The following is a 16,325-nucleotide window of genomic DNA, read 5'->3' on the forward strand; positions in this document are numbered from 1 at the left end:
AGCGGTAAGGTAAAGCATATATCATAGGCACCTATATTATGTTAAATAATCATTAATGAGGAGATTGATAAATAATTAAGAGAAGTGGTTTACTGCATGCATTTGTGGCTCAAGGGACCGCTGCTGACGCCTTTCCTTCCATACAACATTGCCCACCAGTCGTAACAGCCATTTTAGATTTCATGGCTGCATCTTACTGGCACATTACTCCTCTGTATGGACAGTTGAAACAGAAGAAACATAGGGAACAGGAGTCAGGCAGTTATGATGTAGCACTCAGCATCCCCTCTTACACTTCCACTGGAAACCCCTCTATTTTAAATGCTGTGGTTCAAAAAGCATGACGCCTGTGAGGAAGGGAAGAAAATGGGGGAGGGGAAGAGAAGGCAAACACACGAGTAGAGAGAGTAGAGAGAGGAGAGGACGTGAGGAGGAAGGAGAGGCACTGGCAGAGGATCATTGAAATGGTTGAGGAGAGCACAGTGATTGGCTGAAGGGGAGTGAAGCGTCATGACTAGTGAGGGGGAGCTCTGAGGATGCTCCGCTGAACTGGGAGGGAATACATTCGCTTGGAGTTTGCATTGAGAGCTCAGCCATTGCCAGCTGTAGAACAGGGACTCCTCTGCAGAATCATTTTCCACACCCAGTGCTTGTTGACTCCTCTGCTCTCTCCGCTGCAGCCATGAATTATCTACGCCGGCGTCTCTCGGACAGCACTTTCATCTCCAACCTGCCCAATGGCTACATGACAGACCTCCAGAGGCCCGAGCAAGCTCAGCCTCCTCCACCTGCCACCACCACCCCTGCCAAGTCTCCAACAACTGGACCCTCATCGCCAGCCACGTCCCCTGCACCCGAGAAAAAACCCCAGCCACCTCAGTCCACCGGAGCTGGTTTCTTTAGCTCCATCACCAACGTTGTGAAGCAGACAGCTGCCTCAGCAGGGCTGGTGGAGCAGACCCAAGTCACGACACCTAAGAAGTTCAAGATTCTCCTGGTAATTGACGAGCCACAACAGGAGTGGTAAGACAATATGTTGCCTTCCTTAGTTTTAAAGTGAATCTTGAATAATACATAGTCTATCTATTGATCTTTAGCTCACGTTTTTTACTTATCTCTCCTCATGGTTTTGTTTGAATGTTGGAGTTAGAGGGAAAGATCCACAGACACTACATCTGTATCCAGCACCCTGCAGATGTGAATGGGAACTGCTGCTGTGATTTGATGGTACAGCATGCCAGTCTTACGATGAAACATACTGGTAGCCAGTAATTAGAGAAATACGGTCTATTGATTCCCAGCAGTAACACCATTACATGAATAAGAAAGGGTTTTTTATTGTCCTCTATTTTATCTGCTTGTCTGTAGTTTTCTTTTTGTAATACCTTTCACAGCAAAAGAAGGTTTAGAGCTACCTGTTAAAACATGGTGAATTAATGACAAGCACTATTGTCTATAAATGTGGCATTGCACTTTCTAAAAACCAGGTGGGGTAGAAATAGGAAAATGCACATGGATGTATACTGCAGTGCTTTCCTTTCATCAATGGGGTTTCCCTCTGCTCAGTGATCACATGACCAGCCCTGCGCTAACATAGGGCATCATTTATGTTACTAACCGCAGCCCATGTTACATGGAGCTCCATTAGTGGTGATGTGGATTGGTAAGTAAAAACACAAGAGAATAGATAACATCAGCTGCATGGCTGTTTGTCTCCTCATGCTGGGAGAAAGCACCATTGTGTCATGAATATGAAGTGAGGGCTTATGTTGAAGTGCCGTGACACTGACAGTCAGTGTCCCTGGGGAATGTTACTCAGAGGTAGCAACAAGAATATTTGTCAGTCAAGTCTTGAAAAGAATTATTTTGCGCTGGATAAGTATGGGCAATGATTTGTAGGACACGTCAGTTGTTTACACCGCTGAATTATTTGCACAGCAATGTGCACCGTATTAATAGAAAATATTGATATTTCATAAGCAGACAGCAACATCTTTCTAAATAGAACTCTGTGGTGTCTGTAGAGTAGAAAGCAAACTACTTTCACCTCAGATGACATGCAAATCTTTTGAGCTTCCAAAGGTCTGGGGGAAATATCACAGTTAAAGTTTGGGGTCAATCATTTTCTTCAGATACACTTTATAAATATATATATACTGTCTCAATATACTGTCTCAATTCCCAACTCCCCCCAGTTAACATCATCATTCATTTTGTACTGTATATACCCCCTGTTTTATTTTTTTTTATTTTTTTTATTGTTATTATTTTTATTATTATTATTATTATTTATTTATTTTATTTATCTTATCTATTCTGTTTTATGTGTATTTTTGAGCTTTCTTGTCTGTGCTGCTGTAACGCCCGAATTTTCCCTCTGGGGATCAATAAAGTACTATCCTAAGAATTCATGTGCTAAGAAAAAGGAACGAAGAAAATCCATCATCTGTAGCAGTTGTAAGCATGTAAAAATTTCTACAAATTTGATGAAGGTAATTTGTTGCTTGTTTTGAGTGTAAGACAGTGTAATGAGAGGGCCAATGTAGTGAGAGTTAATTGTATACTGTTAAAAATACATATCTGAATCTTCTGAGGAAATAACCATCAACACACAGATTAATACAAATAATGTGACATCAGCGTGCCCATTCCAGGTAGCCCTGCAGTGTACTCTTAGCATGTGTGCAGGACTGGCATTTATATAATAGAGGCCTGGATCAATGTTAATAAGATCAGACCCTGTCAGAGGGATGGATGCCAGCCTTGTTCCACATTTGTTATGAGTGGAAAGGAAGCAGCTTGTTTAGGAATAAATATTACAGTCTTATGTACCACTATATAGACACTGCTGGCAGACAAAGACCATTTTAAGCATTAAACTAAAACCCTGACATTCATCAAAAGGTCATGCTAATCGAGAATATTGAGCATGTTGGGCTTGGAGAACGATAATGTCCACACTCCACAATTCTCACTGCTGGCATTTAACGAGATAATGATATGAAGTTGTTTCCCTGCGTTTGATAAAAACGTCAAGTGAGCTCCTGCTTTGAAATGATTACTATTGCCACATGTGGATTTATTCACTATACTGTGTGTTATTATGAACTCCACAGACTGATGGTGCTCTCGTTGCATGCTTTCTACATGGATCTGGGAGATGTTTACTATCAGTCGGGAGCTGTAACACCTCTTTCAAAGGCCTTAGTCTCGCTAAGTGCTGCATCTATTTTTCATGGCTGCTCAATACCACTGAGCAGGGAGGCGTTCATGTCTGTTGACAAGGTTTGGTTTCTTTGGTTACTTCAATGAGACCTTTCACCCGGTTGTTGTTCATCACTATGGCAGTAGTAATCCTCCTTGGTGTGGTGCATGTCTGCCTCAGTCAGCGCCCTGTAGCTTTAACCTGTAGATGTTAATGTGGTGATAATGTCTGAAATGGTACTGTTTGGACTTTTAACTATGATATAGAGGAATAAATACCATTTTAAAGGTTAGGTAGAGAGGACTGTGCCTTAAATGTACTGAAGTGTGTGCAATACTGAATGCTTTGTATTCAGCTCTCGCAGCAGCAGCAGGATGAAAACCACAGAGAAATAATTGGCCAGCTTTAAGAAGATGAAAAATGTCTTCATCATCATACAGGTTTTGCCAATACCTAATATTCTTTATAATGTTGGCACACCTTCTACAGTCTATGGATATTATTGTGCATCATTGTTGGCTGATTCAGGACTTATTTCTGAAAGCTTCACTGTCAGAGTAACCAGACATGGTGGCCTCAAGATACTCATACTCAGAATGAAATCAGGGCTAGAGTCCTTGAGACTAATTGCATCTGGCAGAAGGTTTGCCCATCAACATCTATTTATCAGACCTAATTTCAGAGGATTTCTGTACATACAGACTGCATGATTGTGTGTGTGTGTGTGTGTGTGTGTGTGTGTGTTGACATTAATGTTGTGTACAGTTCTGTCCTCTTACTCAAAAAATGGCATTTCCTGTAATCATTCAGATATTTTTAGAACCTTGAATACTAGAACAAAAACTAATGCTTTGATTTTGTAAAATAATCTCAGAAGTCAGAACAAACATTTATCTCACTTTGACTTTCTAATTAACTATTTCACATAATAGGACAAACAACAGACTGTAACACATATTGATATGTGTGATTCAGAAGCATTAATCAACAAGACATTTGTCAAAAAATCCTTTATCGCGTTGCTGCAATCACCCATGCTAACAAGATAATCTAGTGTAGGGTGACCCTGCAGCTCAGAGCAAGAAGAGGGAGAGAAAATCTAACAATAAAGTCACTCTAGACAAAGCGAGTTTGAGTCTTCTTAAAAGTGTGCATAAAGAAGACAAAAGTAAATAGAAGTAGTAGAGATTGATTTGAATGAGGCCATTGTTGTGCAACAGGTTGTTTTAGGCAGAATCATTCACTGTACATAATGAAATATGTGCTGATGAAATCACAGTAACTGCCAGGCTTAGATCAAATATAGAGACAGAAGCTCCCTACACCCTCTGTGTTTTCCTGATAGATGAAACTGCCAGACATCCACAGAGGTTAGTTTTGTTCCAGGAACGCCATGCTATATATATATATATATATATTACTCCTATATGACAGGAGGAGCAGATGTTCCACAGTCTTATTTATCAGACTAGTAGCTCTGCTTACTCATCTCCTCTGTCTAGATTTCAAGCAAAGAGGCTCAGACTGGCTTTTATTCTGCCTATTAATGTTCAAAATTACAAAAGAAAATACATCGGGGACTGTTTAAACTGGAGCCAGACTAGAAATATTAGCACTGTGAGCTTAACCTTGATCAAACATTACCCCTATGTGAGAGTGAATGTTAAGCAGGCTAAGTGATGAGACATTAAAATTCAGCAAGGGCTCCCGCTTACCAAGCTTGGGGGTGAATCATCTAAATGAAAAGTTTTTTCACAGTGATGTGTAATTTGGCACTAGTTTGTCTTTACAAGCATTAATGAAGTCTCTTAATCGTTCAGTGGCTGTGTTTGCATACTATTGCTTTAAAATTCCATGAAGAAACAGTCTTATATGTTTTTTGTTTTTTTTATTGCCTCGTTTGTCATTCAACTCAGAGGACCCATATTGATTTCTACAAATGAAAGATTATAAGGAAACATCTAGCTATCATGCTCCTGGCTCTCGCTCTCTGTCAGTGAGCGGCTGCAGGCTCTGTGCCCAGTCTGAAGGCCAGTCTGTAAGTCAAGGGCAGAATTATCTCTCTTATAAAGCAATCACTCACTTAAACACAAGTACAGGTAAAGTTAAAGGTAGAGTCAGGAGCAGCTTGTAAACACAAGATTCATATTGGGGCCCCTCCTCCTGGGATCACCGCCTCCAGAAGCGCACGCCCACTGCAGGTTTAGTGTGTACGTATATACTGCTGCTTGTACCTACACTTCCAACTACCTGACACTATAGGCTTACTACATTTGTTGTTATGGAAAAGTCGATAATTTAGCGAGCTGGCAAAAGCTAACCACCGGTGTTTGGCACCTGCCTGTCAGACAGAAAGCAGGCCAACTCCGTGTCTGAGGGTGAAAGCCAACCCAAGGTTCGCCCTCATTTTGGAACAAGCTTTATCTGCTAGGCGTTTCACTTTACTTTGATTATACATTTTCTTCTCTCCCACTACGTCCACATTATTTGCCTGTTTGAATGGCGTCCAATCGCTGAATTGTATCCACTCCAAAACTCACCTATGAGTTGTCATTGGCTACGGGAAACACACCTGCTCCCCGTCAAGAAACGTCCCACGTCAACCCAAAGTTTAAAATACAGGTAGAGGACAGGGTCTCTGCAGACACACTCACCACCACACACGTATGAGTCATGAGTGATGATTGAGAGGCATTACTTTTGAAACTACTGACCCTATCTTAAACACAGCACAAGGCTTGATTTGAACCAGAGGAGCTGGTAATTGTGAGTTGACTGTCTAAAAATTGCATTTTAATGTATTGTGATGAAAGATCATCTTTCAATATGTGGCTCAGGGATCATTTCATGGATTAAAAACGAGCATTATAGTTTGCATGCTCCACGCAGCCTTTCAATGCTGACAGAGATGAAGACATAAAACACAAAATGAAATCAGAGGCTTGTCTTTTTCACGCCTCGTCTCTGTTTTCCTGTCTAGGGCCCTGTTTTGAAAACACTCTCGATCTACAGTATGTACTGGCAACGAGCATTTATCACAGCACGCAGACGGCTTTTCATTCTCCCAGATATATGAGCTGGGATTAATTTTTGACTGCTTGTTTTTCTTCACAACCAAATAGATTCCCATGCTCTTATTAGATTAGGGGTGAATTGTTCAGCTTTACCTTCTCACATGATATTGCAGGGAGTGAAGGGTATATGACAGCAGGGAGATAGAAACTAAGTAGAAGAGAAAGTGAATCCTACAAAACATGAGATCAAAATACAATAACTGAAACGCAGATATTCATCAATCCCTATGTGAAAACATGTCATTTTATTTTCCCACTGTTTGACTGCTGTACATATCTCCTTTCAGCATGGAGAATAAAAACCTCCCGAACGCTAACTCATGGAGAAAGAAGAAAGAGGTTCTACTCTGGACCCCCATGAGTATTGATTTACTGGAGAGCTCCCCTCTCTACTGTCAAAGCTTAAATTGTCAGGTCCAGTGTCTGCACATCAGTTTAGGGAAGATTATAGATATCGAACATTCACTTAAAACGCTGTGTTGCTTCTGCAGGTTTCAGGTCTGTGTGCTGTCAGATCCATCTTGACCTTAAATACTGTGGGGATCCTGGACCAGCCGGTGTGGTTTTGATTTGAGCTTGGGAACAAAGTGTCTTAAAAATTGTTGAATCACTGTTCATTTCAGGTGTAGCTTTGTTCCCCATTAAAGTGGATTCAGTTGTGGCGCTCGTGGGGCAGTGGTTGGTGCGCGCGCCCCATATATGGAGGCTATATAGTCCTCCAAGCGGGCGGCCCAGGTTCGCATCCCACCTGTGGCTCCTTTCCCGCATGTCATTCCCCACTCTCTCTCTCTCCCTGATTTCCAGCTCTATCCACTGTCCTATCTCTACATTAAAGGCACAAAATGCCCAAAAATAAATCTGTGGATTCAGTCGGTGCGTTAAACATGCTACCTCGCTGTGTTACCCCAATAAGGTGCTACCGGGATGAAGGTACTGCTAAATTGCACTATTTGTGTGGTGTGGTTGGTTGCCATAAGAATAGACAGCCTTGAAAGTGTTGCTATGCTTTATCTCTATGCTGGTTGCCAGATTGACATGAATAAGTGTTATGTGGCTGTGTTTCAGCATTTAGAAAAGCCTGAAAGGGAATGTTTGTCTACTCTGTGCTTCCAACATTCAACAAAGAGTGTATTGAATATTTCTCATAATTTTGGTGTTGATTGTTTTTACATGCTGGAATTCCACTGATATTAATCTCTGATAGGAAATATTCATACTTTTATTTAAAAAATTGTGTTTCTGTTTCATCAGGGCAAAATTATTCCGTGGAAAGAAGGTTCTTGGAGATTATGACATTAAAGTGGAACAGGTATGTTGATTGTTCACTTCAAGTTCTTCAAAAAAAACAGAGATGTTGAAGCACTCTGTCCTCATGTGATTTTTTTTTTTTTTTTTTTTTAACTCCTCAGGCTGAATTCAATGAGATCAACGTTGTGGCTCACGCCAATGGGACCTGCAACGTTAACATGCAAGTTCTCAGAAATGGCACCAAGGTGATGAGGTGAGACACACACATCAGTGAAGACAGGAAAGCAGAAGCACCTCATGACTGCCTGATGCATGTGCATTTCTATCAAAACCTATTACAATTGTTTTAGTTTTCTGTGCAGATTTTTGTCACATTTCTGCTATATTTTTATCTTGTAGGTCGTTCAAGCCAGACTTTGTCCTCATTCGCCAACATGCATTCAGTATGACCCAAAACGAGGATTTTCGCAACCTGATCATTGGTCTGCAGTATGGAGGTGTCCCGAGCATCAACTCCCTCGAGTCCATCTACAACCTGTGTGACAAGCCTTGGGCGGTAAGCACTCAGCGGCAGGGGAGATCTGTAAAGCGTGGAAGAGAAGAAAATATTGATATTTTCTCAGTAATCTACTCAGTGAATGAGTCTATAAATTGTCTCTAATTAGTTGAACTTTTTTGTGTGCCCAGTTTGCCCAGCTAATCAATACCCACAGGAAGCTTGGTGCTGAGAAGTTCCCTCTGATTGAGCAGACATTTTACCCGAACTACAAGGAGATGGTGAATATCTGTCACCAACCACTTTGTACTACAGCGAAAATAACATCAGAATTTCATTGACACTAAGCAAACAACTCTGAACTTTATTATTTTAGGTAAGCATGCCATCGTTCCCCGTTGTAGTGAAGATCGGACATGCCCACTCTGGCATCGGGAAGGTATGAAAAGTCCATTATTTTGTTCAAAATTCAACTTTAGACCATTTGAAACAACCAGAGTGTTTTAAAAATATCAGGACACATTAGTCTTCATCTTGTTGTTGCTGCAAGCATCAATGAAATAGAACATCCCATTTGAAATCCTATGCCTGGTCCTGCCTCACCTGTCTGTTGTTCTGTCCAGGTGAAGGTGGACAATCACAGTAAGTTCCAGGACATAGCCAGTGTTGTGGCTCTCACGCAGACGTACACCACCACAGAACCTCTTATTGACTCCAAATACGACATCAGAATCCAGAAGATTGGCACTGACTATAAGGCTTACATGTATGTATAAAAACACTTTATCACTCCAACTTAACAAGCGGATGAGAAAAGAAACTGAAATTGTAATTTGTGTGGATTTCACACTTCAGGAGAACATCTATATCTGGCAACTGGAAGACCAATACTGGCTCAGCTATGCTCGAACAGGTGGCTATGACTGAAAGGTATGTGTTCACTTCTAATCATATTAGTCCTCAATACAAAATCATATATTTCATTTTCTGTATCAATAGCAAAGAATGATGGTGTTTTAATCAGTTTGACCATAATATCGACATATATATTTAGTACCTTGTTCAGTAGAAGTGAACAAAAGTGATCATCAGAGTTGGGTGCAGCTATTTGCGTCTGCTTGTGAGTCATATTTTTATTGTTTTTGTTCAGGTACAAGCTGTGGGTGGACACTTGCTCAGAGATTTTTGGGGGTCTGCTCATTTGTGCAGTCAAAGCTATCCATGGGAAAGATGGCAAAGATTACATCACAGAGGTAGGAAACGAGGATAATCAGATTTGAAAGTTTAATTTAATAATTATAATGGCTGTAACATACTAAACGGCAATGACGTAAAATAAAGTAAAAGTACAAATGCTGCCTGGTCCTTCAGGGGTAGTACGTATCATCCATCTTAAATGGGGCATATATTAAATAAAGAAAGGTTCACATGAGGCTGTTGACACCCTCTCTCTCTCTTTGATGTCGTCCATGTGCCGTAGGTGGTGGGCTCTGCTATGCCCTTGGTAGGGGAGCACCAGGCCGAGGACAGGCAGCTCATCGCTGACATGGTGCTGGCAGAGATGAACCAATCAGCAGAGAAGGACACAAATGCTCCCCAGAGACCCACCACTATACAGCCGTCCCAGGTGAAGGAACTCGCCAGAGGCTTTTATTAAGTCTAAATCATGATGGATATAATGTTGATATCCTATTTGTGTTTTTGCAAGTTATGTACACCATTGTATTTAAGTGATCTACCACTTTTAGACCTCACTCACCACAATAAAAATAAGCATCAGATTGTATCTTGCTGAATTGGTTGTTTCTTTGTTCTTACAGGGAGCTGGCCAGAAGGGAGAGGTTGTCGGTGAACTGACTAAAAACGGCGCCGGACGCCCGCCTCAAGGTTGTCTGCAGTACATTCTCGACTGTAATGGCGTCGCAGTGGGTCCAAAACCAGTCCAGGCCAACTGAGTCACCCAGGAGAAAAAGGGGGAGGTCTCAGAGTCAAGGAAACAAAGGTGTACCTTAGCTGGACACAAGCGCAGACAAGTGTATGGATGCCAACAGCTAGAATCAGATCTGGGTGACGTGAGCTTGGTACAGCTGAGTGCTGGCCTGGACTGTGTTTTTAACTCTATGCAGTGTCAAAATGTACTGTCTACTTGTTGACCTGTTGATTTGTGTGCTTGTATTGGTCACCTAAGTTTCAGTAGTAGCTGTGTTTTTTTTTTAATTCTTTGGGGCTGTTGTTGATGATGTAAAAGCAGATCGTGCCTACACTGAGTCCAGTGCTGCTCTGTGCTACTTGTTTGACCCAACTATGACTCCTTTTTTTTTTGGCCCCCTACCCTCTTTCTGTTTTCTATTTTGGTGTGTACCTTTAGATATTGTTCAAACTGTGGACTATTGTGCAGTTTGAAGTTTGTGTATATCTCGATAGGTATTCAGTGTGTGAGTGTGTATGGCTGTAGTGGTGTTTATTTTCATACTTAAACTAATAGATATATTTATTTTTGTTTGCATGATTGATACAAAGGCAGGTGTAAGTCAGTTGTTAATGTCTGATTAGTGGGGATGTTCATGTGACATCCCTGTTTTACTCAAGCTGTGTTCCCTGTGATCCATGCATTGTGAATGTGTCATAAGAAATGCATATAATATAGGCTCCTAAGGTTACATTAACTTATACATTCATAACCATACATAACCTGCAAACACACATAGTACACACATTCAGTTTGTGGCCTTTCTTAAAGTTATTTTTTTCTCTTAAATGTTGCCATGTCACGAGAAACGAGATTATTTAGAGTGATCTTTCGCAAATACAGATATAATAGATAAAATAAGATTTAACTAAGATTTTATCATATAGAATGCTGTTCAGGTGTGCAAACACAACTTAAATATATATGTATCGTTTTTAACCAAAGAATAAATCTACTTTGAATCAGTCTTTGCACTCCAGTAACCCGCATTGTAAATATCAACAGGGGAGCTGCAGTAGTCACATGTGTGTGATTTCTTCAGAGAACAGTGCTCCAAGGCGGTACTTATGTTTTCAAATAGCCTGTCGTAAATTACACACCAGAGAAAAGACACTGTATTCCAAATGTTGTCTTTTTGTGTTTGGTTGTTTGGAAGCAGGCTGGTCGTGAAAAGGTGTATAATATATCATTATTTATTATCATGCCAGACATAAAGTCCCCCCCCCCCCATTCCTCCACACTGCCCTCACACTGGATATCAGCTATCGCGGTGGTGTTGCCATGACTACAATACAAGTGCTCTGAGTTTTTAGTGTGGACTGTGATACTGCCATACAAAGATTCAACACGTTTACCCAGATCCCACTCTTCCAGTGAGCTGATGGAAAGTGCAATACAAGTCATTGTTTAGTTTTTTTTAGCTTATTAATAATGTACTTTATTTTTCAAATCAGATCTTCCATCAAATTCATTCAAAAAGCTATAGTCATCCGCACATTGAACTGTTTAAAAATGTTGTCACACTAACGCCACAATCACTTTGTTGTCGTCAAGCCGCTTTTGTGAAGGGCCATTCCCTTTTATCCCAAAACCCCCAAAAGTAAATTAGCATTAGCAAGATTTTTTCAGCAAGCTCTGTGAATCGTTCTTTCCCTTCTTGTACAAAGTGCCATTTTATCTGTGAGTGTATCCTTGTTAAAGCCATGCCTGAGGCTATATGGATGTGTTGTTCTGTTTCATAGGAAACACGTCAAGATACTTTATTTCCCAAAGCGAGGGACATGCAGAGGTACCCCAGTCTGTAATATCTGCATGATGTGGTTCAGTGATGGTGATTGAATATTTGACAAATTGCGATGTTTGTTTGCCCATTGTATTAAGGTATAAAGTATATGTTCAGACCAACAGGACTGTAACCATTAAGGGCCATGATAACTTATATATATATGTACTTTAAAACCGGTGTTAGACTGTTTAAATTATGATCAGAATACAATATCATGTGGAAAAAAATCTATTATGGATATTTCCCCCTGTCACTGGCAATAAAGCTTACTTTGCAATATAAGTTTGGTCTGAGTGTCCTCATGTGTATGTTGTGATAATCACTATTAAAAAAACAACACTCACACTCAATTACGTCACATATCAGAGAGGAGGCCATCAGGGCACACACACACACTCTCCTGCACACACTCCATGGCTTCCAATGCATGAAGTGGTTACTGTACTGTGTTAGAGGAGATTGTATTGTGTTCATGTTTTCCTTTAGCTTTTTTGTGACTTTATTTTGCCGTGTCTGTTTTACACGTTCAGTTGATCAATAAAATAGGGCTTTAAGAAAATGGGTTGTGGGTGTCTGAGTTTTATAAATGATGTCACAATGTGGACGTAAGGATAACATTTTTGCAAAGGTGAAGAAACACTGGGATAGCTGAAATCCATAGCATTGCTTTAAGGACTGTATTTGAATAAGAAGAGTATGATGAACACAATTTGGAACTAACATTCACCATGGCTACTCCATACACCTGTCCAGTCTAATGGTTACATCAGCTCTATGTGTGTAAATTAAAATGTAAATAAACAGCATACTTATAATTGAGGGTATTGTTAAAGATAAAACGTGGTGGCTACATTATACTGAGAGCTTTATGAACATTACAATTATGAAAATATAAACATGCAGTACAATGTAAGTTACAACAGCTGTATTAGTCGGAGAACAAGCTGTATATGTTAACTTTACACACACAGTCAACATTCTCTTTTCTTCCAGCAACTTCCAGGCCCTGATCAGCGCTTTTCTCGGAAAGACACCTTTTACCACACTGCCAGAGAAGACACAGAGAAGACTGGGACCATCTGCAGTTTGAAGCCCCTCAAAAATATCTGAATAAATGCACTGAATAAAGAAGCTTTATAGTCTGATTCCCAGAGCCCACTTGTTTGCTGATGGTGTATATATACACCATCAGCAAACAAGTGGGCTCTTGATGTGTGCATATCATTGCATTGATAAGATGCTTTATCAATGCAATGATATGCACCAAGATGTAAAGTGAAAGAGCTGTCTGCCTACTGAAAGCACAATTAGTATTAAGTTCATTTACTTCTACAAACATGTATCTTTTAGTCGTTTTGCTTTCTGTCATTCATGTAAAACCATCCAAGGCCGAGACAATCAATAATAATAATAATCATTGTAATGTGTGCTGTGTGCTGTGTGATTATCTTTAGTAAATACTGTCTAAAAAGTAGTGCTTGTTTGCGTTATTCTTTCTTTTATTCCTGTAACTTACAACAATATTTCTGAGTATAGATTATAAATCCATGAAGTCCATGCGTTTCAAACCAAAAAGCTCAGGATTCTGTCAGAACCCTCCTGTACAAGTGCAGGAGGTTAAATTGGACTAACATTTTGATCCAACACTTTCATCAGGAGGAACACATTTTATTCATTAACTTTTGATTTCTGACACAGAAAAGACATTCATTCTATGGGTTTGCTTAATTTGGCACATGTATTCTGAAACAAGATCTATTTCTAAGTCAGTTCTGTTGTTCAGTGATCGATGAGTAAGTGACATAGCTGGCGCTCTATGCTCTGTTGCGAGCAAACATTGCTGTAATGTCTGATGTACAGGAATCAGGCGACAGCAGTTAAGACCATCACATCTTTTATTTGTCTTCAAGAAGGCAAAGCAAGGCAGCTTTATTTACATAGCACACATCAAACACCTTTCCAAGTCTTAGACCAATCCTACAGCTGATTCATGTTGCCTGCCTAAACAAACATTAACAAACATCATTCTCTGGACAAAAAAAAAAAAGCTCAATATTATGCATCTGTTTGGCTTCCAGATGGTGCTAACAAGCAGCCTGGCCTGGCCTGGTGAAAGTAAAAGCCACAGAAACACGAATTGGAATAACTCTTGGGCCCCGAAGCTCCAGTTGAGGAGCTTCCGTCTAGACTCATTCCAGCTGTCTGCCAATCTGCTGCACAACATGAACTACTTGTGCCCTATAATGGGGTCACTCTGCACGGACCATCTACTGAAAAAGACCGTGCAAGATGATCCATCTCATGATTAAGGAAGATTTAAGGTGCAGGCAGATAAACACAGGAATCCTCGACTGGCATGTAAAGCAGTTTTTAAACAATATAACAAACTAACAAAGCTTTTTTTCTTACATCATTACAGACATGTCATACAGAGCTTTGTGGTGCCATCTAGTGGTGGAGCAGTGACAAAAAAGAAAAACACTAACACTAACACCTAAACACTGTGTCTATCTTTTTGTGATTACATAATTAGCTCTGTATGCTGCTTAAGTTTGCTCTTACCTGTCACACAACTAAAACAAGCATTTTAAAAAAGGGTTATGAAACATATTGTTTTCAGGATTTGTTTCATGCGAAATTGTAATTAAGGCGTCATAGATGAAAATGCGACCTTATATAGTAGGCCCATGAGAAAATAGCACTCATACAATAGTCAAATTGATGGGTTTTTATCACCAGATGGAGGCTATACTAGAGAGAGGCTGGCAGCCTTCTGGCAAACATTATTACACAGAGAGAAGCTCTGCTAGTTTTAATGGAGACAATCAGTTAGTTTGGCTATGAAGAAAAAAAAAAGTATCTTTCCTTTAAGTGTGTTTTGTCAGAGGGGTTTCTTGTTGTCCGGGTCCAGTGTCCTGAGAAAGACATTGGATAGCTACGTTTTTCTCATTTGCTGACCTGCATGATTTTTTTTGGGGGGGGGGTTTTTTGAAGTTTTTTTTGGGGCGTTTTGTGCAATTCATTGAAGAGATAGGACAGTGGATAGAGTCAGAAATCAGGGAGAGAGAGAGTGTGGAATGACATGCAGGAAAGGAGCCACAGGTTGGATTTGAACCTAGGTCACCCGCTTGGAGGACCACAGCCTCCATACACAGGGCACCCTAACCGCTGAGCCACCAGCGCCCAACTGACCTTCATAATTAAAAAAAAAACTTTGGAATTGATACTCCTGAGAGTTAGATTGAATCATATAATCTAATAGTAAAATGCAATGGTGTTTAATCTGGGTTTTTCTGTTACTTTATAAATGTACTCCCCAACCTTTAAAGGACCAATGACATGTCACATGTTCACCCAGCTACATTTAACAGTACAGTCATTCACTTTAAGAACAATTTGCATCATAAACAAGTCAAGCTTTTGGAACAGCCACACATTATTAGCTTGTGGCTCCTTTAAAAAAAACAAATGTATACCAAATCAATACATAGTGGAAGTGAAATGTAAGTGTTAAATACATAAATATGACACGTTAAAGATAACGATAAACAATATAGAATTATTTTGAAAAAAAAATGAAACATGGACCATTGTATCTGTCTGTTTGCTGTATCATTTTGGATTTATTTTACTTTCCCAGACCAATGATCCTCTCATGAACCCTCAGAGATATCATTGGTCGTTTTACTTTTGATACTGTTTCCTGATAATACAAACACTATAACTAATACAAAATTGACATTCAAAGTTTGGGGACACTCACTAGGTGGAGCTACAGTAGGGTGTGGATGTAGTAGGGTGTTTGGGTTCTTGTTGGTTTTTACTTTGGCCAGCCTGTGTGGCTTGTCAGAAATAGAACACATAAACACAAAGCGAAACGGCTGTAAAAAATAGACGTCTAGTAGTCAGCCAATGGTTAAGCTCTTATTGTCTTGCTCCTTTTGTAAAGACATCAGACCTATTTTTTCCCTCTGATGAGGCGTGTGATTTAAAAAGATGGATTCCTACAGAATCGGCCGTCATCTTTCTTGCTCTTGAGCTCAATTCAAAAACATGAGGAAAATCTACACTAAATATTTAGGTCACAACAAATATTCATTTATTTACTATAAACCTGCTCTAAGGAGTGAACAAGTAAAGCAGCCCGGCTCAGCAGGATTTACACGTTGGATGTTTACACTTAAACAAAATAGGACGGTCCTCTCTTTCCATCATGTCCTCCCTTGCTGAATGACTTCTGTTCCACTGATACTGCCAGTGGCTCTGCAGTGCACATCAGCCAATGCTGGAATACCCCATTGACGTGTCTCGACTGGATCCCCTGTGAGGTTACACCACGTTGCCACTGCTACAGCAAACATTACACCCTGCCACAAAGTCTTGCACATGTGTGGGATTTTACCCTGTTTGTGAACGAGGAGAAAAGCAGTTAATTTGGTGTCAACTGCTCGCCTCACCTGCTTCTATTTCTGCTCTAAAATCAAGCCGAGGTGACGTACAGCAGGAAGCCACACCAAGTTTTTAAACTGTTGTTGGATGTGACAAAA

General features: G+C 40.2%; 1 protein-coding gene across 1 annotated transcript; it reads left to right on the forward strand.

Moving 5' to 3' along the window:
* Positions 1-488: 488 nt before the first annotated feature.
* Positions 489-12,060, forward strand: syn2a (synapsin IIa). The gene is made up of 11 exons (XM_020629601.3): positions 489-1,023; positions 7,531-7,588; positions 7,689-7,780; positions 7,927-8,083; positions 8,215-8,304; positions 8,400-8,462; positions 8,647-8,789; positions 8,879-8,953; positions 9,174-9,276; positions 9,504-9,650; positions 9,844-12,060. The coding sequence occupies exons 1-11, from the start codon at positions 683-685 to the stop codon at positions 9,976-9,978; spliced, it is 1,404 nt and encodes a 467-aa protein (XP_020485257.1). The 5' UTR covers positions 489-682; the 3' UTR covers positions 9,979-12,060.
* The last annotated feature ends 4,265 nt before the right edge of the window (positions 12,061-16,325 follow it).

Source organism: Labrus bergylta, chromosome 12 (genome assembly GCF_963930695.1).
Source record: "Labrus bergylta chromosome 12, fLabBer1.1, whole genome shotgun sequence".
Lineage (NCBI taxonomy): Eukaryota > Metazoa > Chordata > Actinopteri > Labriformes > Labridae > Labrus > Labrus bergylta.

Excerpts from the sequence above, each read along its gene's own strand:
- syn2a (XM_020629601.3), top strand. The coding sequence starts at position 683 with ATGAATTATCTACGCCGGCGTCTCTCGGACAGCACTTTCATCTCCAAC. Across the intron at positions 8,084-8,214 it reads TGTGTGACAAGCCTTGGGCG|TTTGCCCAGCTAATCAATAC; the intron begins GTAAGCACTCAG and ends TTGTGTGCCCAG. Across the intron at positions 8,463-8,646 it reads CCCACTCTGGCATCGGGAAG|GTGAAGGTGGACAATCACAG; the intron begins GTATGAAAAGTC and ends TGTTCTGTCCAG.